Source organism: Motacilla alba, chromosome 8 (assembly GCF_015832195.1).
Source record: "Motacilla alba alba isolate MOTALB_02 chromosome 8, Motacilla_alba_V1.0_pri, whole genome shotgun sequence".
Lineage (NCBI taxonomy): Eukaryota > Metazoa > Chordata > Aves > Passeriformes > Motacillidae > Motacilla > Motacilla alba.
The window spans coordinates 19,452,093-19,477,854 of NC_052023.1; the positions used below are offsets into that span (position 1 = coordinate 19,452,093).

Sequence of the window (25,762 nt, forward strand, 5' to 3'; positions counted from 1 at the left end):
CTTGTTCCTCCACCTGCTAAAACAGATGGTGTTTTGCTTTGACTCCAGTGGGAGTAGAGTTGGCTATGTGCATATATTTCTATTCAAAGGATGCACTGACTCTTCAAAGAGGACACTGAAGTCTGATTTGAAGCATGGAATACTTAAAAATCTACATGTCAATGAGACTTGAAAGAACACACGCCTGTTGGGAGTACAGGCCCTCTGTACAACAGCAGACTCGTTGTTTTGGAACTATAGTAGCAAAATATAGTTACTGCTAAAAATATAAGGTGGTTTTCAGTGTCTGTAATTCACTCGTGTAGGTTCCAAACTGTCAGCCATGCAGGAGCTAAAGCATATGTTTTTTGTGAGGAAAAAAAGGCACCATATATATTGATTTTAAATGCTTACGCCATAAAAGAAATTCTGTATCATTCTCTCATTCCACAGACAAAATTAGATGAAAAAATAAAATACCTATACATTTCTTGAAAGACACTTCCAGTTTTTGTAGGCTACTTACCCTTTAACCACAACTTACCGGCAACATTAACATGGTACCTGGGGGACCTGCTAAACCATCAGCACCAGGAAGACCAGGGCGACCAGGTGGACCCTAAAAGAAAAAAGACATGAGAGAAAAAATGTGAGAAAAAAAATATAGTAATGTAAGAGAAACCTTTTGAGTCACTTACATAAATTTATACTCACAGAATGGCCTGAAAAAGACCTTAAAGATCTAGTTTCAACCTCCCTTGGGACACCTTTCACTAGACCAGGTAGCTCAAAGCCCCATCCAACCCTGCCTTGAACACTTCCAGGGATGGTGCGGTCATCTGGGCAACCTGTTACAGGGCCTCAGCACTGTCAGCACAAGAAATTTCTTCCCAATATTTAATCAAAACCTGCTCTCTTTCCATTTAAAGCCTTCCCCTTTGTCTTATCACTATGGGCCCTTGTAAAAGTCTCTCTGCGTCTCTCTTGCAGCCTTCCCCCACAGCTCAGCCTGTCTTCATAGAAGAGGCACACAAGAGTGGCAGAGGAGCAGAACCACCTCACTTGACTTGCTGCTCACGCTGCTTTCATGCAGCCAGGATACGGTTGGCTGCAAGTGTATGTTACTGGGTCATGTCAAGCTTCTTGTCCACCAACACCCCCAAGTCCTTCTCTGCAGGGCTGCTCTCAATCCATTCTCCTCCCAGCCTAATTGCTGCAATTATATATTTGTGTCGTGTCTGGTCTGTGACAGGCACATGACGTGCTTAGTCAAGAATTTCCTCATGATGAATTCAGTGAGCAGCCAGTTAAAAAACTAAGTACTGGCGGTTGTTATTCCTTTACTAGGTGTTAAAATTCCCATTTTACAAGTTCAAATTCTAGAATATTCCATTAATCTACAGGACAGAAATATGAAAGAAGTGCGGATGCTGACTTACTAGCAAGATAAAGCATTGTTGGGATTTTAATATCTCATACAGTGAAGTGATGGCATCTTCTTAACATCTTTCATATATGAATACAGCATGAACATGCTGGATTCACAAGTAAGCTATCTCTCATAAAACAGAGGCAAGTCTTTTAGTACCATATTTTCCTCAAATAAATATGTTTAGGCTGTTTTAAAATCGTGTTGGTGGTGGCAGTAAGAAAAGGCTTACAAGAAAATGAAGATTAAAATAATAGCTTAAATTTTAACTAGTTTCATGACTGGATAGGTTTCTCAAGTCACATATTATTTAATATGGCAAATAAATTCTTCCAAGATCATCTAAATATTATCCATCACTTTCAATATTCCCATGTGTTTTGATTCTGAAAAGCTTGTTTTTCTCCATATTTGTTCACATTATAGCTGAAGACATAGAGATTTTTTAAAAAGTCATTCAAATTCATATGAAATGTTTGTATCTATTACTTTAGTATATTTCTAAACACATCAAACCAGAAAAATACTAACGAACCAGAACTTAAACATCTTCTTGTATTTACAGCATGTATTTCTACCACTAAGAAAATGTTTGTCCAGATTCTCACTTGATTTGCTTAGCTGAATGAATCAGCCTCAGTTCCTCTGAAGTTTCTAACCTGTGTGGATCTATTTCCGACCAGAATCTAACTCACCCTTGTGTAGCAAGTAGTGCAAGATATCCAATGAATGCATGGGATAATCTGTTTTTTGACTTACCCTTTCACCAGGGTCACCTGGAGGACCAACAGGACCTTGTAAACCTGGGGGACCTGTAAGACCCTATAGAAAATGAATGACATAATTATGCTGAATGCTTGAAGACTTTTGAACTATTTTTTTCTCTCAAAAGTTATGATGAACATGTATTTGGATAAAATAATTTATAAGGCAGCATATTATTTTTTTCTTACAAAGATTTATAGTCAACATTCAAAACTTAGATTTTTCACATGCCAACAGCTTGTAGCTTGCTGTCACTGAAAATGCTAGAGATGACACTATTCTATTCCCTTCTGAAAGTCCTAAATCTAATACACATTTGGGAACTATAATAAGACAAATATTGTGTTAACTTGTGAATAGAAAAGCACACTGGATAAATCAAGTGCAATAAAGGAAATTGTGATTAATCTACTTACAGCAGGTCCTCTTGGTCCCGGTGGTCCTTCAATGAGCATACCCTAGGAGTGGAGGGAACACAATATTACATTAATTATTTTGTAGAAAAACATAAAAAAATCTTTCTAGCTGAACTACTAAAGTTAACGTTTCTTAGTGTTTTGATAAACTTTTCCAGAAATCTTCTCTCTACAGTTCCTAGCATGAGAATCTGAACCGTTGCATGGCATTAAAAGGAAGGAAGGTTTCCTTGCCTTGCTGAAACCTGTAGTGACGGTGTTACCTGTGTCTAAGTTGAAAGTTTTCTGGGAAAATCTGTCCAAGATGTAGTTACCAGATGGCCTGAAGATCAGATCAATGATCTACTTTCCTCTGTACAAGATTCTCTTTTTTTTTAAGGAACATGTGGCTAGTCCTTCCAGCAGTAGCTGGAACAGGCCACTGTCAGTAATCACTTCATATCACCCACATTACAGGGACTGTTTCAGAGATCATGGACAATGGATGCTGTCATCCTATCATGAACAACAACATTTCATAACGATGCAATAACAGTGAATATTTTTATACAGTGCTACTGAAAAACTCCCTGACATCTGTACTTACAGGTTCAATCACAGCTGGTTCTCCCTTTTGGCCTTTTTCTCCATAAGCCCCATGTCCTGTCACCTGGCCAGTAAAAACAACCCCAAAAACAAAAGTAAGTAGAAGGTCTAAGGACCTGGTACAATAAAGAATTGCAGCAACCTGTAACTGAAAGCTAAAGCTGGAATTGGTCTGTACTATAAAAAATACATCCCAGGTACAAACCACATAAATCAAAAATACTTAATGCATGAGAAATGGAAAATGTGAAAGCCGTGTGTGTGCTTTCACCATTATTGGATATTGTCAATTTGTCGTTTTTGAAGGAGATGTGTTTATCCCATGCTTTACATTAGAACTTTGGCACTGTGGACACTAAAGAATATTTCACGGATAACTGATGATGCCTCGACACTACCTGAATTAGCATCAACTGCCAAATTCTTTGAGGACCAGCTCTGTGGAAAGTTTGGGTTCAGGATTAAGGTACCAGAAGTACCGAAAACAATATGTCAACAACACATACTCATGGAAGAAACAGATTCAAGTTTCAAACAAAGAAAAAGGAACTGATTTTTTTTTTAAACCATGAGATAATGTATTTTTCTTCAGAAGTATCTCTCTTGATTGCTAACATATCCACTAGAAATTAAGTTCTGACCAGCTTAAAATTTAAAATGTGCTTTTTCTAAATTTTAGTAGAGTGATTCATCAATACTCTAAAAAATAGCTGGGGATTAGTAAAAATAGTAAGCATAATGTTACAGTATTTCAATATGAAATATTTTGAAACGGAAAAACAGAGATTCACAGACTGTGCATTTTGCACTGACTTATAAAGGCACAGATCTCACTGGTAATGATGTTCATAAACCCATCGGTAGTTCATAAAAATCAAGTAACAAGATGTAAAGGCAATTATGTTTTATTAAATTAACATAAATTACTTGTAAAAAGTTGACATCAGGGTCTCCATCTTTGGAAATATTTCCCCTTTTTGAAAGTTCCCATTTACTGAGTACTTTCCATCTTGCCTTTTTTAATCATAGTTAGAACTTCAGTTATTCTAAATATATCAATATACCAAAGGAAAATGACATATGTCTAGTTCAGCAGATGACAACTGTAACAAAGCTTGCACAGACCAGAGCCTGTGTTCTAATTCAAGATTCCTGACTCCTTCAGCTTTTTATCAAGGCATTTTAAATTGAAATTTACACCAGGGGATAGAGTCTACACAGTCATTTGCTTAATGCAGGCACAAATGGTGCCTCATGGGCTCTTTGCTTCACAGATAATCTGACCTTTTCTGTGTCATTCTGCCACAGTGTCCCCATCTGGGCTAGAAGGAAAAGAGTACACTTGTATCACATTGCATAGATAAGGATCATTAAAAAATACAATGACCCCAACAGGGTATAGAAAGGAGCTGTAAATGAAATACAGATGGATGGGTTTCAAGGTTGGCAGAGAAAAGCAACCTCACAGCATTTGCTGTTATTTCTTGCATCCTTTGTAAACTGAAGTTTTGACTGTGTGAGGGGAAAATAAAGGTAAGACTGAGCAAATAGTGAAAACAAAATTCTCTTGTTCTACTATATTGAGGGTCTTCGTAATTAAAAAGTCCAAATGGGATTTTTTTTTCCTTCTTAGCCATATTAGTTTTCTTTGCAGCATCTCCAGCTGGTAAACTGATAAACAATGATCTTGGCACAACTAAAGGAAAGTTAAAGCCTTGCTGTTTAGTCTGTGATTAAGTCAGAGGGAAAGAGAGCTAATAAACTGAGAATGAAAAGCATGATTCACAGGATCCACCATGTCATCCTATCTATCTTTATATACACTGAGCTTTTAAATCAATTCTGCAAGACCATAAACCTGTCACCACTGACTAAGCTTATTTTCATGAAAGAGTTCAGGCCTTAACCTTCCCACTCATGAATTTTCTTCTTGGAAAGCTGCAAAAGCCATAGGATTCTAGACAAGTATATGCATTTCAATTTCTTATGATAATCATATAAAAATATCAATTACAGCACTTTTACCTGCATTAGAACTTATGTTCTTTCCAGCTTTAGCTCTAGTTTAGAAAGGTTTTTAAAACTGTTCATTTAATAATTTATTTTTTAAATTCCATCTCCTCTTTCCTTTTCCTCCCATCTTCCACCCTCCCTTACTCCCTTCAGCAAATAAGACAAAAATCTTACACAATAAAAATAAAAAGTTCAAGATTACTAAGAGGTTGGCCTTGATCCAAAGGCTATTGGAAATGAGAATATATCTAATATGTACAAGGAGCTCTGGATCAGGGTCTGTGCAGTTCTGAGACTGTGTAATTATAAAAGAATTGCTAAATTAGATTAATCTGCATTATGCCTCCAGTCAACTTACGCTTGTTTCTGTGATATCGGTCTCTGCAGGAACACCTGGACCAAACTCCTCATTAGTGGAATCAGTTGGTTTCTCTTCATATTCTTTATATTCATAAAAATCATATTCTCCTAAATCTCCATCTACCAGCAGATCAGATTCACTGAGGTCTACTCCTCTGCTTCCATATTCAGTTGCCTCAGTTTTTTTATCATAATCCTCTCCAGTTATGTATTCTTCAGCAAATACTTCTTCAACAGGATTTTGCTATTCATATAAGTAGCAAAGATTTGGGAATAGGAGGAATATGTGGGTTATTGTTAGTAAAGCAATGTAAGCATACGCTGATCCACCATGATGACTTGTCAAAAGAAGAAAGAACAGTAGAACTACAGCATATTGTCTTTTAATTAGAGTCTGAAGGAATGGAAGCTCAGCCTTTCAGAGTAATTAAAAGATCTTTGTATAAGTAGTACAAAGAAGTAATGTTTTCATACGCTTTGGTTTTTTATTTCCAAAACCACTGAATTCAATATATCCAGTATTATGTGTACTGCTTGCGTAATGTTACTTTAGTGCCAAATATAGCTGAATTTCGCTGCTTGGTTTCACTCTTACAAGCATTTATGAATGAACATATGCAATGAGCAGTGAATAAGTTCAGATCTTTTTATAATAGCAATGTGGAGGAGGTGCAAGCATCACTTTAGTTAAGCCCAACCTTTTACATTATTTTCTGTCTACAAATACCAATGCTGAGCTAAACGTCTTTTCTCTTGTTAATGATTTCAAAGTTTATTTATCAGTAAAAGACATGACTTGTTGTGTGTCATGGTAATTTACATATTTTTTGTCTAAGTTCTACCTGTACAATTCAGATTAATTTTAAGATTTCTGAAATCTAAGCTTTCATCTTAAAGTATGTAAGCTGTCAAACCAAGCAAACAACTTAAAAGCACTAAAGCAGTTTAAAAGAATGCTATATTTGAGATGTACAAAACCATTTGTGAAGTAAAGGAGGATTTTTTTATTCTGTTACAATAAGGTCTTTCAATAATTTTGCATACAGGACAATTCTGAAAGAAACTGAAGTTCAGATATTGCTTATATAAAATAATCAGACAATATGAAGTAGTATGATCTTGAAAATATTCAGAAGCTAATCAACATCCAGTGTAATTAAAAATTCTTGATCTAATAATAACATTGAAATTTATTGCAATTAAAGTAGAAGGCCAGATTCTGATTTAACACTTGCCTAATTCCATTAGTTACAGGAGTATGACTTCTACCTTATAGCTGGAATAAACACAGATCAGAACCAATTCTTCTAAGCCAAATTTTATCTTTATGAAGAAGTGCTCTCACCAAGGAGAGCATTTAGCAGTTTGAATCTACCTCATTACAGCTCTACAATTGTACAATCAGCTTAGAATTGCCCAGGAAATAATTTAGATACATTTGTTGATCAATCTGTGAGAAGCAAACATGAGACTGAACACAAGAATGCTTAACAGCAAAATGAGTAAAACATACCTTAATTCACCTTCACCTTCCAAGATACATAAGAGGAAAAGCATAGAACAAATGGGGACTCTTTCTCTTTTCAAATATGCAGGGGAAAGAGGTGAGGGGGAGTTTTGTACATCTTTTAAGCAACAATCTTAATTTTGAAAGGAAAAGGAAAAGAAAAATGAGAACAATGTTTCTTAAAATCTGCTATCATTTTTCTAACACTAGTGTTAATTAATATGCAAACATATTAATCAACACGGGCTTAGGTGCAGTAATTTTAACAAAATAATGTTTAGACCTGTTACTGTGGCTTTCTAGAAATATGCTTTCTAACATAAGTCAAAATAATAATTCTATCTTTTTTGACAGTTCAAATCATAATGTTTATTTCAAATAGAACAAGTGAAAATCAAGTACTTTTGTTTTGTTGGCTGAAGAATATGAAAAGGAAATGATGGCTTTTGACTCAATTTCCTATGGTGGAAGCCATTCTTTGTCTTGTGTTAGGCTCTTTTATGCTGCACCTTAAAAATTACAGGAAAAATTAAAAACTCCTTCCTATTAGATCAGGAGGACTATGTCTAATATCTAACCTAGTTTGGGCTAGACATAGCTCCATTCACATCCACGCTGAAAGCAGCAACACCACATTCCCACATCATATATCACTGAATTGTTTCCAGAATCATGAACTCTGCAGGCTGAAGATTCGGCAGATCTCTGCAGAATTAATGGGAGTTCTGCCCAAGAAAATAGTAGTTTCTGATATTGGCTGAGAAAGTATAAAATCACATTAAGTGCTGGTAGAGTTTGTATCATTTACATAGAAACCCATCCTTTTAAAATGCATTTGTACTCTTTTAATGAATAACACCTGGTGGTACAAGTATTTTCTTGAGGGTCCTTATTACCTCATTTGCTTCAGTAGCTCTGGAAGGAGCTTCTGTCTGGGGCCCATAGTCATTTTCAGGTATGCTATAATCTTGAAATCCATCAATAACGTTGGCCTAGTATGAAAAAACAAATGCATTATTAAAAAAAATCTTGTATGAAAATTCAAGAGGTATTGCTGTTATTCAGGTTATGGTATTAGCCAGATGTATTCATCTAGTGGGGTTAGGTAAATTTTTTTCTTATCATCAAAGATCTTCCAGTCTTAGTCTGGGAAAGATCTTGATTATTTCTTGGCTACCTTTACCCCTAGTTTGCCTTTTGCTGCTGCTTGATAACTTTTCTTCTTCTTGGATGCATATTTTTCAGATTTTTTTGTTGTGGCCTTTTGAGGTTTGTCCTTTGAGCTAGCGGCCACTGTCCTCTTCTTCTTTTTGACCATGGCTTTCTTTTTCTGCAAACGTTATGAAAGATGGAATGGGAAAACATAAATAAAATGAAAAGGAAATTGAGAAAGTGTGAATGAAAGAAGGGTAACCAAATGCAAGATGAATGCTGTCAGCCGTGAGACCTTCCATCTCTAACTGAAAGCAAAGGTTACAGCTACGAAGTAAAGAAATGAGTGAGAGGAAAGCATTAAGCTCATATACAAAGACACAAATTGACAAACCATGTGGTAGGGGACAGCTGGACGCCACACAACAAACAGATCAGATTCTGTTACCTCTGTTTGTGCTACTGTCTCTTCGAACAGTGGGAGTCCCTCTGTTACAGAATCAGTTTCTTTATAATCTGCATCCCCATACTCATAGTCATATTCGACAAAATCTTCTGGTGTGTACTACATTGCAAATGGAAAAATATCAGGCATTCCCATGTTAGAGGTAGCAAACTAGATTAGCAATACTGGAAAGTATCTTCACGTTTACTTAGGAATAAAGTTTAACAAACTTAAGGCACTATTAACAATTCAATATAATTATTAATTTAGGGAAAAAAACCTCACAACTTCTCATTTCTTTCAAAGCACAGTACAGAAGTAGTAAAAAGTAAATAGTATTGCCAGGAAAAAAAAAACCTCACATTAACTGGACTGCAAAGAAGAATCAAGTATAATTTTGACTGCTGGGAGCACCAAAAGATCTTTGTGAAACCAAATACTTATTTAATCTTTAAATTTCAAATAATACCTCTTTTACTTGTATTTTTTTCAGGTGACCAGAAGAGCAGAGATGCCAATATCTGACATGAGTAAATAGTTTCAGATACAGGAGAGGCCACAGCTCACAAGAAAACATTGTTATCTTCCTCTTGTTTGATGTCGAGTTAAAAATCCAGGACAGCTCCATGGTACAAATTTCCTGAGCAAAGCCTCACTGCTGTAATTTCATTTCAGGTTCAGCTTCTGTAAATTGCTCCATAGCTCTGTTTCTATTATTTTTATCAAACGAAGATTTGGCACACAAACTTTTCAAGAGAAAGTAGCTTTAGAATTGGCTTGTGTAGTGTTGTGAGCATGATCTAGGGAGCCAGGAACTCCTGAGCTGTACTCTTGGCTGTGCCAAGAAGATCCTGGTCTCCATATTATCTGCACCAAGTACAACTCATCAGAACTGAGAAGAAAGGGCAGCTTTAAACTATCTTCCCACTCCTACCATGCTTGAAGCTATGAGAACTGGTAGGTCTGACAAACTAAAGCAGACTCCTGATTACTCTTTATGTGCCCAGGAAGCCAGAAGAAGTCAGAACTGTGGCCAGAGGGACAAATGTTTGCTTTCCCTTTAAGAAGAAATAGTCAAATGTGCCTCATGTGAACTTGTCCCTTCTGAAATCCCTCTCTCCTGTTACAAGTCAGCATCATTGTCTGTAAAATGAAGACAATACCTGCTTGTTTCATTATGTTGATGAGAAAGAGAATTAGTACATTACACTTCCAAATCAGTCTGAGGATTCATAGAAGTCATCATTACCAAAAAGAAATTGACATGTTAGAAGAAATTACAAATATGTTAGAAGAAATTACAAATTAAAATAGATCTCCATATTCCAAACTATATTCTACCATGTGACCGAAACACTGGTTTAACTGTTCCCTCTGGCAGTGTTTTTTGATACCATTTTTTACTTATGATTTTAATGCACAGAAGTTGATTTCCTCAGCAAGTATAAGGCAAAAGATGAAAGGCCCTTAATCACTTAAAAATGCTTTTATATGGGTTTCTATTGCTCCAATCCTGAGACTCCTCAGAGTCTAATATCTTAAGAGGCAAGTGGAGCAACATTTTTGAGAGAACTACTAATCAGTCATTAGCCAGATTTAAGTTTAATATGCTGTTAGGAGTTTGTTTCAATAACTTATAGACACAGAGATTCCTCTTCAGTAAGCATTGTAAACCTATTCTGAAACTAGAAGTATTCATTCCAGCAGTCACTTTGACCAGCTGACAATTAAAATATAACTCTGTGTTGCTCAGTATCATAACTGTTTTGCAAATCTCAGTAGTATGGCTTTTCTCAAGGTAAGCTAAATGGCTGTGCTGAATGGTGCCAAGCACATAAAATAAAATTGCAACAGGGGGTTACAAGTAGTTTTTCAGAGGCCATAAACTAAACAGAAATGTAGATTGGGGGAAAAAAGGAAGTAAAAAATGTCTGTGTCAAGTGTATTAGTATTAAAAAAGAAAGTAATGAATAAGCTGATATTTATAGTTTTAGTTCAAAAAGTCAGAAATTTATGAATGAGAACTAGAAAACATACAAAAAAGAACAAGTATGTGGACAGATCTATTGCATCATGCATAATCATACAGAAAATACTTTTGGATATTAGTGCTTCACTAATTTCTGTTAAAGAAAGTAAAACTTTCCTTATATGCAAAATGAGATAACAAATACAAGAGTACATTTTGGTTGCACTGATATGCAGGCACACAGAAAGAAATAATAAGGATGGATGAGAAGTGGGGAATGACAATTTCCATGCTGGAGTCAGATCACTGCCAAGCAGGTGAAGACATTCCACATTAAGAGCACAGTATCAGAGGGGTATTAGAAAAATTCTTGAACTTACAAGCTAGGACATGTGGCCACTATCCCAAGACCATATTCAGGTAGTTTTGAAATTGAAGTACTTTGTAGTCCCACCAATACAAGGAGCACAAGTGGAAATATATAGTAGCCTAAACGTTCTACAAGATAAAATTTATTCTTAGCAACCTTTCCTTTCCCAAGACTTCTTTCTGAAAAACCAGCAACCCTCATATTTCACACCAGCTGATAAACAGAGAATATGTTTTGTATTGAACTCTAGGAGTCCTGCTGCAAAGAGTTAAATATAGATGCAAAATCTTCCAGGTGTATTTCCTGAGGCACAATCTGTCCAGATGGAGGAATGCATCTCTACACCCCTAGCTGATGTAAAGATGCACTTTAGAAATATGATTTACTCACAGAATGATTCTACCAGCTCAACATGATGAAGGCCCTGTTTTTAATAGGACACAACAGGACTAGTGAAGGACTAGCCAGGTAAATGAAGACTAACTATACAGACATAAGTGACAGATTTAATGGCTTTAGTCACCTGCTGTGAAGCTGGCAACTCAAACTTACCCTGCCATTAACATTATCCAGTTAAGACTGGATATGTGGCACATACCCCTTCTTTTTTGGGAGCTACACAACTGAAAGGTCACCTTTATCAGATCACCAGAGACAGGGGTATGATCCACTCAGTTTACCTCAACAAACCTTGAGGAAAGTTCCTTTACATTTTGGATACACAAAACCCAGGCCCTGCTGTTAGTTCACAGCAGTTGGGCAGTTCACAGAAATCTATCATAGTTGCACTACTAATCAAGGAAAGATAATGAGTAGACTCTTGAATATATAGGAGAAAGGATCTAGAATTTCAAAATTAATAATAGGTTAAGCTCGGCAAGGGACTTCAGCTAAGAGACATCAGGTAACACATACTTCAGACGTGATGCAATTTTCTTCCTCTTGCTTTTCTTTCTTCTCTATTAAGACCACCAATAGTTACTAAACTAAGTTACTAAACTAAGCCATTCTTGTAATGAATATTGCATATGACTATTTTCTCACAAATGAAAGGAAGAAAGAAACCTGCTGCTTTTTGATGGGACAAAATGTTTCCATTATGACCTCATGCTTTCTTTACTAGAGTGATTATATTACAGTACCAGATCATCATGCAATTCCAATTAAAGAGATGAACTGTTTTCTTCATCATCTTCATCAGATGAATTTTAGAAGCAGAGGATCAGCAGCATGAAAAGCCTATTTGAACTGGGAAATAACTTAAATATTCTGAAGGAAACCTTACTTTTGAAACCAGTATTTCTGCTATCCATACTCTGAAAACCTAACCTCCCATTGCAACTGTAGATTTTAGCAATTTTTGCTTTATATTTCCAAATAAAAATAACTAATAATCTAAATCCTCAACCAAAGAACAGTCATAATCTCAATTTTCCATTTCCTAAAAATTATGGTAAATCATGTGTAAGCTAAAGAGGCAAAGATGACTTTGAAATATTCTAGGCTCACTAATACCTTACAAAATGCCATAAAGTAAAGGATGCCAAGCAAAATGAGAGTTTTAAAAATCAGCTGCAATAATATAAATAAATAAATGGTAGAAGATGTCAATCTTAGGGCAGAAGGAAAGTTAAAAGATTTAAAGGATGGCCTCTTCTCCCAAAGAGTCTTTGTATTGTTCATACAAGTGATACAAGCAAGGAGTTAAAAGGAGATAAGAACCTTATCTTCAGTTTCCAAAGATATTCTCTTTCAAAAGGAGAATAATGCTCTTAAGGTTCTTTATTATGTTACTCCCTTATATAAAAAGTGTATACATCTATGTAAAGGAAAAGATAGCTTGGAAGATCAGAGTTTTTAATATCTGCTAAATTAGCTAACTGCAGTTCTAAAGATAACAATAAACATAAGATAAAGCATAAAAATAATCACTTTTCTTCATTTTTTCAGAAAACTAGTCTTTCTGACCAGTCAAATACCCCAAAGAACACTAAATTAACTTGTTCTGAAAGGATGCTTGAAGCCTCCAAGTCAAGATATTTGGGATCCATTTGCACTTTTAATTTACCAAATTCATTTCATTAAAAGAAAACATTTCATGTCTTCAAATAATCCATTAGTTTGGGATAGATCCAAAATAAATGAAGCTGAGATCCTTTGAGGAGGCATTTCTTCAGTGGAAGTCAGACTATGTAATTCACTAGGTTACAGAAAAATCTTTCAAAAGAAGATTTGAAAACCTGATAGCTGATTCCTTTGAAAAGACCTGAAGATACTCCAGAAAATATACTGCCCAACATCAAGGATGATGAAGACTGACTAGGTCTGTCACTGGTCTAATTTTTTCTCTGAGCTGGCAAAGCATATGTGATTGGGCTGGAAAGGAATTTAATACATTTCCATTTATAGTGAAAAGGGGTTTGAAAACAGGATAGAGGCCAGATTGTTCACAAGGTATTTATAAGAAATGCATAGGTGTGTATCTTTAAGAAAAGCAGTGTTGATAGTTTTTAAATATAATTTCAAACCCATAGGGGATCCTTAAAACCAAGTCATACATTCAATGTGAAAAAAGCCAAAGATTCCTGAACTTCTAGACAACACCTTTTTGTGTAGTGCCAACTGCTGAGGTCATCACTCTGACCTTGACAAGATACAGAGATTTATACCTGGCTACTCACTAGCAAGAACAAGGCGCACTGATGGGCTCTTTAATTAAAACATGTGTTGAAGATGGAAATAAATGACAATAAATAACAGAGTAAAGTGTATGGATATTACTATTAATCTACTGCTCTCCTGTTTTCAGTCTGAATGACACTTAGGTCTGATGAACAAATCCCAGGGGAATAGAAGCAACAGCTCAGTCTGAACTGCTCACACAGAGCCCACAGTTCTGGCCAACAGCCAAGTGCAACACATTCTGCAGAGCCTGAACACAAAAGGTAGTTAGAGGTTGCCCAGTTAAATAAATCTTGTTTAGACACATAACACAGTCACTTGGGTCCAGAAAGAGACTGACTGAATTAAAATGGAAATATAAAGACCCAATCAGGTCCAAAGCTTATATCTTGAAATGCTCAGGTCACTCGTTATAGGAAGGGAAAAGTGAAGATGAGGGAGTTGACCTTGCTGAGGGAGAAGAATGTCGTGGGGGAACAGGACAGCACAGCTGGGTAAGCCTGCAGACAAGGGTCGAATTTAAGATACGTCCTCCTTTTCTAGGCTGACTAGTTCTATATCTTTATTCACAGCCTGCTATTTTTGTGACTCCAACTGGGAGATGTTTGATTCTTCTTGAACTTTGTTTAGGGTAAACTTGGTCTTTGATTTAGGCATGAAGAGATCCTGTAAGTAAAAAGTAGGCATTGAAATCCTCTCTGTTAGACCACCCAAATTGCAGTTTGAATATGATGCAAAAGAAAAAGAAAATGCAACAAGAAAAAGGAAATCTCAATGCAGCACTTAAGGTATAATGATAAAGACAATTTGATTAAAAATCAGTGTCCAGTAAATTTACATATGAGAGCACAGTGAAGGTCATAGGCCTTGAGAAGGCCTTGAGAAGGCCTTGAAGGCCTTGAGAAAAACTCAAACATTTTAAAAAGCAAATATTTCATTTCTGATGTTGCAGTGATGTGACATGCACTCTCAGGCTCATTTAATGGAAATTCACCACAATATATTCCATAATTTTTCCAATTTTATAGTTGGTAGATATTTTTAGTCTAGATTAAGCTTTAGACCCTTCCCACAACAAACACACAGACAATTCCACCAGCTGAACTGGGAAGAGGGCATATGGTGGAAACAAATTTGGAAAACGACTCATTTAAATCAGCACTGCTATTGAAAGAAATGCCCCTAAACCTAAAATGCTGGATATTTTATTATTTGCTCCTTTGGAGAAAGAAGCATTGCCTAGAGCAATAAGGATTACATTCAGCTAAACAAAGTACTTACGCCCTTAAACCAATATCTTTTTACCTAAATCCTTCTCTCTGGATGCTTCTTTAGTGGTCTAAAAATATCCAGCTTTTTAGACTAAATGCCTTCCTAGGCTGTGAGCTTGCCAGGAGACTACAAAAGTGTGCAATTTCAAGAGAAATCCTATTCATCTTCCTAAACGCAACTTCACAAACATAATTTTCTATTTTACTGATGAAAAGTCAACCACTTCCTTTGGGTTTTGTAATCAGTGCTGGAAACACACATTAATAGGCTCTGAAATCACATAATTTATCTTTAAGCCTAGTATCAGTTTCTTGTTCTGGACTGCAATAATTCAAAGGCTCAGAGATATAATGCCAAAAGGGACTATTAGACCACCTTGGCTAACTCTTGCATACTTGCAGACTTCAAAACTTCCTACAGTCACTCTGTAACTGAGTCAACTAAAGTATGAATAACATTTCCCCAAACTTTCAGAAAGGTCTCTATCCTTGGCTTGAAGATATCTAGAGATGCATCATTTTGGTAATTTGTTGTTTCTTTCCTATGGATTTTAGTAGATATTTTCCTAACTGAAATTATCTATCTTTCTTCTCCCCCCACCCCATTTGTCTGTGTTTTCTTTTTGTCCTGGATCTTTGCATAAGGTAAGTGAGCCACATATGTGATGATGCAGTCTATGTTTCAAGTGACAGCATGCAGAGGTAATATTGCCTCTGAATTCTTCTTTTTTCACAAACTAAGACATGCGTTGTACTATTTTGGGAAAAACTTTTACCCTTCTTTAACAATCAGCATATTTTGAAGCTAGTGCCCAACAAATATTTTCAGCTTCTGCTGGTTTGATCCAGACTCTGAAGACACAATCCTGCCTAGCCTATTGCCCAGTTTTCTCTCTTCCTTCTTCCTACCACAAGAGTTTGTATGAAAACATTGAAGATCAAACCATGAAACCAATCAAGCTGAACAATAATCTTTCCATGTTGTCTTTCAGCATAATTAGTATCCCAGATGGGGACAATCTGCTGCAGATGAAAGGTTCTTCTGTTACCACATGCATGCAGACTGCTATTGCAGTGTACTACTGAGTTCATCATGTTTGCCCTGCAGTTATTTCTTTGGCTTGTATGTGTGTAACATTGCCTTCAGTTGTGTTGCCATTACTGTTTACTGCTCTGCAGTATCATGACTCTGACAAATTTTAATGCCATCCATTTTAAACACATTTCTGTATTTCTAGCACAATTACTAGGAAACTCTACTAAAAATTTAACTCAGTAACAGCTTGTTGTTTATAGTAATTTCTGAAATAAGGCACCCAGATTCAAATCTCTTTATCATGTACTCTACAATACCTTTCTTTAAAAAATGAAAATATCATATGTTGAAAGTCAGAAGCTTTGCAGAGGTCTAAGTCTATAAATTCTATCAATATCACTAATCAAAATTATAATCTCCTCAAAAGATATAATCAAGCATTTTAAAACAATTATTTTCGTTATAGACTAGCTGCAAATGAGTCTTTTAACATCTTATTTCATCTTGCAATTACAGTTTACAAAAATAAGCACTGCCATCTTCTATAAATTCTTTCAGTACCTAAATAAAGCTTGTTTCATTTATTTCCTTAAAATAAATTATCTGTGTGATTTGACAGGCTGCTTCTCAAAAGATAATAAAGTAGGCTGCCTCAACAAGCTGTTTTTTTACTATTTAGCAGACTATTCTATCATTCTATAAATTCAGTCTGCCATTTATTCTATTTCATATTTATCACATTGGTAGCATTGCTGATGTGATTATTTTAGATTACTATTACACACTGAAGAGATCTATTGACTTCACTGGGAATATTTACGCAAAGTGACACAAACTCATGGAGCTCAACAAAGAAATCGTGTCTTAGGTCAGAAAACTAAGCAAAATAATCCAATCACCACTCAGCAAAAATTGAAATAAATAGAAACAGCAGTTCTCCATTTTATTAATCATTAAGTGCTCTTCAACTTGTTATCAAAATAATTTTAAAATATTACACTACAAATCAGGATCCTTGACTTTACACTTTTCTCTGTAGGTACTCCTACAAACTCTGTGTTACCAAGAGGGAAAAATAGGCCTTTGAAAAACACCTCAAAAACTACTAAAGCAGAGAGCAACCAAATAGAAGCAAAGCCCAGGAAAATTCCCAAGCAAAATTTAAATTTTCTTTGAAACTTAATTACGAAAAAAACTTAGCTCTTGCTATCTTTTTTTGTCTTTGAATAAATTACCAGCGATATGCTTTCAATCTGTTCTGGTTTGGAATATGGAGATCCAGGTATGCAGGCACATGGACAGCAGGTCCTCTGGGGTCCTCCTGAAAGCCCAGACCCCACACACTGTAATGCAGTGTCAACTCCTCAGCCTGAGTGTAGGTGACTTGACACATCTTGAACTACACCTCAGATGGAATGGATGTGGGAGGGAGTCCCCTGCTGACATAATTTTAAGTCAGAATAAATAGTAACAACAAATAAAATAACCATGTGTTTAGGAAAAGTTCAGTCCCAAAACAGGCTCAAAGCAGACATCTAAAAACAATTCAGCAAGTTTTTAATGCTGATCTCTTGAGCAATCAGTAGCAATAACCACTCCAGTACACATGGCATGCATACAAGCTGTCCAGAGCCAAGCTCAGTTATGACTTGTTACATTTTGGAAAAGTTTTTCTCTTTACACTGTTCAATGCAAGTATTTAGAATGTGTACAGCAATACATACAAGTGCTCAGAGGTCTAATATGAGGACCTATCTTGACCTGGGTGAATTACTCAGTTTGTGGCTGTGAGAACTGTCTACAGTGACTAATGGTTTCTCTAAATGTCTTTCATGTTTCTGGGAAAAATTCCTACTCTGTTTTGTCCTTGTTGGTTTACCTCCTATGAGTGGAACTGGCTGAAATATTTTTGTGTGCACATGCATTTGTGCATGAAGCTCATTAAAACACAGGGCACTTTTAACAGGAGACGTTTACAACTGTGGGATACTCAAAGCTCCCATGTCTTTCAAATGTGGCATTTGTTGAAATCCAGCATCAGTAAAATTATAAACCTACACAGGAAGAATAAATATGCATGAGTAGACAAACTCATACTGCTATAATTTTCAAAAAGAATTACAGTTTAACTTCATTGAGAATGCTGGTTGTTCAAATACCACCAGGGTGATAGGTTCCTTCGAATGCTTGACATAAATGAGTAGACAGCAAAAGTGAATGCACTCCTGCAACCTGAGTTCTCCACTTCTAGAACAATGCATGCCATTTAGCTGGAAGTGTTCCTTGGGTAACTTTTCTCCAGCATAACCACTAATGTGCCATAAATCCAGTAATACATGACTGATTACTCACCTCATCAACTCGAGGATCTTGAGCCTGAGCAGCATTGGGCACTGGGGAGTCACAGTCTGGGCTGTAATGCTCACAATAGTCAAATGCAGCTCTGGGATCAGCTATAATCAACAGCTGCTGGATCTCACCCTGCAGGAAAGCATATGCAGATTAAATAATAAAACCAAAGGTAGTCCACAGTTCATCAGAAGTACAGAGTTTGCTCAGAAACAAAGCCAGGCACATAATACTTAGATATTTCCATCTGTGGTTATAAATAATATATACACTTAATTTCTGCTGCTATTATGGAAAACAACAATTGTTCACATGGCAAAACAATGCAAATTAATACCAAATGGACTAGGTGCAAAATTCTGGCTTAAAATCATGTCTGGTTTTAAAAGGAGAGAGTAAATCATGTCTCCTTTTAAAAGGAGAAGGTGTAAGTTCTGATCTGTGATTTTCATGCTGTTTGTTTACTTCTACACTGGGAATCAGTCTAAATTCCTAAGATTTAATTCAGGGCACTTCCTATTACCAGCATGCAGCTCAGCATGCAAGTGATCAACAATATAATCATGAGTTTGCATCACATATGCAGTCTCAAAGGAGACAAAATAAAATAAAATGAAATAAAATAGTCTATACCAGAGACAGTTATTTGAATAAAATAAAATTAAGTGAGCACTGTGTAAATACACACTATAGATTATGTTGGAAAAAATGTAACTGCTAAAAAATGTTGGTTTTGCCTCTACTTCCATATATCATGCATAAAAAACAACATCACAGAAAGAGACCCACTATTCTGGATAATAAAAATAGCTCTGCTAAGATCTCCTACAGAGATCTTGTGTGTTTATCATTTTCCACAGAAAGCTGTCTGGCATCCAGTGTATTTCTTAACACAGTGGTACTATTTAAGCAGCATTAGGTTAATTTCTGCCAACATTTCCACTATAAATTTTCTCATCCAGGAGCTTCTTATGCTCACATAAAAATAAGTTTGATGGAAATTGGCACATGTTCTTGGTCAAAACTCATTAAATTCATCTCTCACTATTTCCCACAAGGGGGTGATTTTTAAGATTTATATACTTCTAGCAGGATTTCTTTTTGTTTTTGTTTTACCCAAAAGAGTGGCAAATTAATATCTTTATTATTTATTAGTATACCTGTGCCTGTTTTGTCTTTAAAGACAAGATATCATAACTGATGGAAATCTACAGGTGGGAAAATTAATAATTCTCTCAGTATTTCCAGAATCACTTTACATCTATCATAACAGTAACCTTTAACAAATTAAGAAAACTGGAGAACATTTTTAAATAGTAACTAATAATTGCAACATTCCTTCCTTTCAAAATGAAAAAAACAGAGACATAAGCAAAATTTCCTCAAACTGAAAAAAAAAAAATCCAGCAATAATCTGCAATTTTACTAGTTCTACAATTTTTTTTACTAATTTTTCAGTCATAAAGTAGGAAATAGTTTCATAGCACATAATGGCTATATGTTACAAGCCTGCTTTTTGCAGTACTCTAAGCCCACTTCACTTTTATAGACTCATGTGTGTCTCAGATTAATTTAGATTTAGAATATTTTTTTCTAAGCTTCCAGAAATACTACAAATGCAGCAGTTTGTTTCTCTGTCAGCAGTTCTGGATTGTGTCCTTTATTTTCCTTAATTCACTAAGGCTTCATGATTTGGACATCTTACAAAACCTACTACACATACGGAAAAATTCCCCCCTTTGATTTCTTCCATGACTCCCTCAAGAGCTGGAGTGCTTTGAGAGGTTTTGTACAGTCACTGTCAGCCTGAGCTATGCATCCCCCATCTCCAGCAAAGTGTTTCCAAAGTGCTCTGCCCTTTCTCTTTCACCAACCACATTAAAACCAAGTGAGGCAGAGGAAAAAATGAGAGAGAATAAGCAACTGTAAGACAAAAGAGGTAAGTGACTCTTTTGAGCAGCCTAGAGGTGGATGTGCAGAACCTCTGTCCTCACCCTGCTGAGTTCAAGTCATGGTCTTGCTCTTTGGCCCTGAGCATTCCTGGCTGTCTGAGGTGCCTGGACAGATCTCCGTGTCCGCAGAGTGCCAGCCAGCGGGAGCCGTGCCCAAACAGCTCCTGAAACTACTGTTTAGTCAGAGAGCCTAAGAGAGCACAGGTCCAGAAATACAGCCAGTACTCTGGAGCTTTTGCTGGTCTTGAATGCCATGGAATTTTGGCACTGAGTTCTGTTGGATTGTGTGTTTGCAAGAAGCACTTGGTATGCTGTTACCACTTGGCTTAAATATGCCTAAATTGGTTAAAGCTGTTCCTGATCCATTGATTGTATTTCCCAGCCCCGCCTGTCTGCCTGTCATGGCTCCACATAGATGAAGGCCCTCAGAAATCCTACACAGAAGGATTATACATACATTTGTACAGAATACATACATTGCTACTGACTATAAATGTGTGGGAAATTTACTGAAGAACCAATTGATTTTACTTTTGGAATCCCAAACGTTAATTATCCTCTTTTTCTTTCAAGATGTGCTATAAAAATGATTCCTATAAATTATTCATTTTCCTTGTCTATTTTTTATTTTCTGTCTTTGCTAATTAAATTGTTTCTCTGAATATTTTGTTCCGTGAGGCACTGGCTGTACTGTAAGAATAGTTCAAGAGTTTTCCTTTCAGATCAGGTCAATCATACCAGCTCATGAATTTCCACAGGCATCACTGCAGATTTCATTATTGTGATTTAGTTACCATTCTAAGGTATTTGTTGGACAAATCTATACTCTTTCTTTTTGAAATTTTTCCACAGAATTGCTTCAGACTTTCCAAACACATTCTTTGATTTTAACTGCTTGACTTCGTGAGACCAAACTAGAATTTTATAAAGTTCCTTGCAATTAAACTACAAATAATCTGGTCATATTTCATGACTGGAGTAATAAATAAGGCACGTAAAGATCTACCTGCACAAGTCCTGAGAACTTTGCATTATGGGTTATTAAGAATTCCAATAACTGACCTGTAAAAAAATACTAAGGTATCTAAACACATATGCATATGTCATATCATTTTTCTTCTATGAAAATTTCAGGAACAAAGGAAGTCTCATGGGGTAGAGTGATGAAAGCAAGAGAGAGAGCAAAAATGGAGAAAGAAAAATAGATTAAAATGTACAAATACACTTGAGCATCCTTAAGTACTCTGAAAAGTGCCCAGAGGAAAAAAAGGAAGTACAAAGGCTTATGGTCTATAGACAAGTTCTTCGTTCTCTATGAAAATTTCATGACCACATCTGTTGGCAAAGACTGCTCAGGCAATTTCAAAGTTGGAAGCTGCTATGTAGCATGTTATAGAAGTAAAGCCTTCCAGGTCTCTGCTGAGCCAGTTGTCCACCATGCTTTGGTGTCGGAGGTAAGTGGGATGGCAGCAGAAGGCAGACACAGAGAACGTGTGGTGAGGTATCAGGCAGAGACATACACAGCCGCTTTTCCCCTTGTAACAAACTGCAGGCTTAACTTGCCCCAAAGGTTCTAAAAGCCAGTTCACCTTTTTAGAATCATAACCTTCTGCCTTGTAACAATTTTTTTTTTCCTGGATAGCACTTAAAACAATGTATTTTAAACAGTGGTTTGTCAGATATTTAATGTAACTTGCTAATTAGGGATAAGAAAGATGACAGCTACATCTCAGTTGCCCAGAAGTAGTATAGAACATCCAGAAAGGTATTCTATAAAACATTAACCATACGATCACTTTTACTTGGAAGTAAATTTACAATCTTAATATTTAGTTTGGATGCTAAATTCATTATAGAAAAAGGAAATAAGTTGTTGTCAAAGCCAACATATAACTCACAAAGGCAATGCACAGTTCAATAATTCATTGTAATATGGAATAAAAATAGTTAAAGTCTCTGAATATCTTCATTTCTCTCTATTTCAGGGATATGCTCATAACTAAATCAGAGACTTCTGAATCAGCCTCACGGTTATATAGTAAAAGCTGCCTGAGCCAAGATAAAATATCTCGTCCAACAATTATGCCTAGATTGAAAACATGGTACGGAAGGATTCCTTCTACGAGGTACTCCACCAGATATGTTATTCTTTGCAGAATCCTCCAACAGTACTAAAAGGAGTTCTATTCACTTTGTTGCATGCCAGAGCAAATGTGGAGAACCAGGCTAGAGAGCTAGAAGGAGAATATGCTCAAATCAGTAGAACTCACTCCTGCTGGAACAAGTGCACACACATTCACTCACATCAACTGCTCTACTATAAGGAACAGCCCAGCTAAGAATGGAAAGTGTGTGCTGAATTCATTCATTAAAAATTCCTCTGTGAATCTCACAGACATTCCACAGTGACATCCTGGAATAAGAAAATTGATGTGTATGTACACTTCCAGGACTTGCTGAAAAACTCAAAGCAGTAATGCACCAGGTGAGGTATCTGCACTGGGAAAATAGCTTTGATATGAAAACAGTGCAACACTAGAAAAATGCAGTGTTGAATACCAAAAAAAGAAATGGAGACCAAGTTTGCAGAAAAGCAGTAAACAAATAAGTTCTCTTTCCAATTTTGGCTACATCTTCATGTAGTTATCACTTTAGTTAGCCTCATGGTAATAATTGCTACCTGTGATTCCAAATTTTTGGAGTCTTCCTTAGATTCCACAGCAGAAATAGGAAAAAAGAAAATTTCCAGTTAGGTATGGTGTCAGATTTTCTCAATTATATAAATCATCAAGGGCCTGACTCATTATTGTTATATCAATAAATACTAATAGCTGCTTATTACCTTAATTGACTTCATAAAATATTTTAGATATCTGTCTTGAAATATTCTTTCCTTCTAACTAGGTAATCTTACTAATGTTCTATATATGGTGCATTAGAAAATTACAGCCTTAAAGTAGTCCATTTATAGTCTATTTATTACCTAAAAGTTCCTATCATTGAAAAAAGACACCTCTGCTATGAACAGCCACATCATTACAATGGCAAAAGTATGAATTCATAGAAGGCTGTAGGGGAATTGTACAAAGAAATCAGTGCAGAAATTACTATTGTCTTCCAGTCTGCAAAATTGTAATGGTCTAGTTGCTTTCTAGTTCCACAAGAAACTCAAACAGTTCAGGGGCAGATTTAGGAATACCTCTTTTACAAGAATTTTAATAAAATAATAACCCTGCCACGTGAAAGTTATTTTGTCCAGGGAATAGCAGGTAAGCATTACTTCAGAAGCTCTGCAGGTAAAAAACCCAAAAACAAACAAACAAAAAATCCCCAGCAATCACTTAAATGACTAATTTATATATTAGAGGTTCAAAAATACTTTCTACAACTAGAGTGTGACAATTAAAATTAGCAAAATACGCCTTCCTGACTCACACTGGATAACATTACTACGTCTTATGTAGTTATAAGGATAATTAGATTTTAAAGATGTTTACATAAATTGTGATAAAAAGACTGCAAAACAAAAGCAGTGCTAGGCACTAAATCAACTCAGAAGAACAAAATCAGTATCTTTCATTTTAATGCTATGACTAAAGCCTGAAATTACAAAGTGAGTTTTTCAGTAGAGCAGCAGCAATCAGCACAAATACCCCAACCTGGCTATTTGTGCCAACTTTCTCTAATTAGTTATGTGACAGTACAGCTATAGACTCCAAAGAACAAAAGTCTAGACAGCATGGATGTTATTACTATAGAATTTCAAAAAACCTGCTGCAGAATTCATTTAATCTTCCTGCAAAGATTTGAGGGATTGAGGAATTCCAGGAGCTTTTAATATAATATTCCATAACCCAGGCCCATTGTACAATATAGCTGGAGAAAGATATTTAGAACCTGCCAGACTGAAGTGCTGTAAAAGCAATAAATTGTAAAAGCAGAATACTGCACAGGTCAAAGTTTCCACAGAAATCAATGTATTCTTGATTCTTTGAACACCATGCTTATAGAAGGATAAATTCAGCTTGGTTAAGAAATAGGTTGATATGCCAGTTATAATTTTTGACCTTCCAAACATAGCTGCTCACAAAGTCAACTGCAATTCTTGGCTGAGAGATTAGATTTTACTACAATGCCTATGCAACAGCAAGTGTACATAGACACAGGCATGCACGTGTGCCCAAGGACATCCTATTTTCTAGATAAAAGACCTACACATCTCTTACATTTTCATGTATATTTGAAATCTTATTTACATCTGTTGTTTAAAACTGAAATGTATTAGACACAATAATAAATGAGGTGATAATAAATCCTATCTGTTAAATCTTTTGAAGCTTTTGCAGCATGCAGCATTCTTTGATCCCAAGTTGTTAATTTTAAATGTAATTACAGAGTTTTGTTAAATGACCATTCCTTTGTTTTTTGGGAAGACTCCTTGAAAATGAACTTGAATTCCAATGAATTACCAGAACTTTGCCTTCTTCTTCTCTCACCCTCCCTCTTCCAAATATAAGAAAGGGAAATTGGATATATCTTTGTTCATTGAACATAAGTTTAAAAAAAATTAATATAAATTAATAAAAAATTAATAAACACCAGATCACCATTCTTTGAGAGAAAAAAGAATAAATTAAACCCAAACAAGCCAAATAGAAAGCTTTTGTAAGAAACCCTGATTTTTTATTAGGTGCCTCTGAAATGAAAAAATTGTCTGCTTTGCTTTACTTTTTTTTGGTGTTGATTTTCTTTTTACTTCTCAGTGCTCAAGCTGTCCACTTACGTTGGTGTTGATATGTAAAACACTGATTCTAAGTATTTTTCCCCGAACATTAAACATTTCTTTTTAGTCTGACAGACAGGCAGTGGGTCAGCAGCAATTACTGCATTACTATAGTGGGTCCACGAGCTGGTGGTGCAGCTCCACAGCGCAGTGCGAGGCAGAGGATACTGAGGACCCCTCTTCCACACTCCGTGCTGGGGGGCACCTTGGCCTGGCTGCTTTGTTCTACTTTAGCTGCACAGCGAATCTGAGCAGTCGGTAAAGTTCTGCTCATTCTGCTCCTGTCTGCACTTGCACTCTGGGGCTTCCCATGCTCACAGATGTGTGAGGGACAGGTCCTCAACTGCAGGCTAACCCACATTGCTGCCGGGGCACTCAGCCTACCTCCAGCTGCTCCAGCTGCTCACTCAGCTATTCCTACTCCTTTCAATAGGAATCCCATCCTGTACACAAGTGTTTCATTGCTTTTTTTCATGAGAACAGATTAATGCCTAGTATCAAAATCTAAACCCTTTATTAACAAGTATTACTGCAAGGATTTAATCCATAAACTCTGTGCTGTTAAAGCTTTCATGGGCTTTAAATGAGAGTCTTATACATCAGGTTTTGTCTTGTTAGACTCATTTACAGGAAATTGCCTAAAAAATTATGGTATTGGTCTGAAGTGTGGAGTTTTGAAGGAAAAAAGGTGTCCATAGA

The 25,762-nt window shown here is 36.1% G+C and overlaps 1 protein-coding gene across 6 annotated transcripts in view; it reads right to left on the reverse strand.

Moving 5' to 3' along the window:
• The window catches only part of COL11A1 (collagen type XI alpha 1 chain), a 129,273-nt gene that overhangs the window by 76,488 nt on the left and 27,023 nt on the right, over nucleotides 1–25,762 (reverse strand). The window contains exons 5-13 of one of the 6 annotated variants that reach the window (XM_038144469.1): nucleotides 18,332–18,460; nucleotides 8,655–8,771; nucleotides 8,232–8,384; nucleotides 7,951–8,046; nucleotides 5,546–5,791; nucleotides 3,176–3,238; nucleotides 2,590–2,631; nucleotides 2,168–2,230; nucleotides 524–598 (exon numbers count right to left, since the gene is read on the reverse strand). In XM_038144469.1, the coding sequence (XP_038000397.1) occupies nucleotides 524–598; nucleotides 2,168–2,230; nucleotides 2,590–2,631; nucleotides 3,176–3,238; nucleotides 5,546–5,791; nucleotides 7,951–8,046; nucleotides 8,232–8,384; nucleotides 8,655–8,771; nucleotides 18,332–18,460 (984 nt within the window). The remainder of the gene's footprint in view (nucleotides 1–523; nucleotides 599–2,167; nucleotides 2,231–2,589; nucleotides 2,632–3,175; nucleotides 3,239–5,545; nucleotides 5,792–7,950; nucleotides 8,047–8,231; nucleotides 8,385–8,654; nucleotides 8,772–18,331; nucleotides 18,461–25,762) is intronic. The other 5 variants (XM_038144471.1, XM_038144474.1, XM_038144473.1 and 2 more) reach the window with 5 other exon arrangements.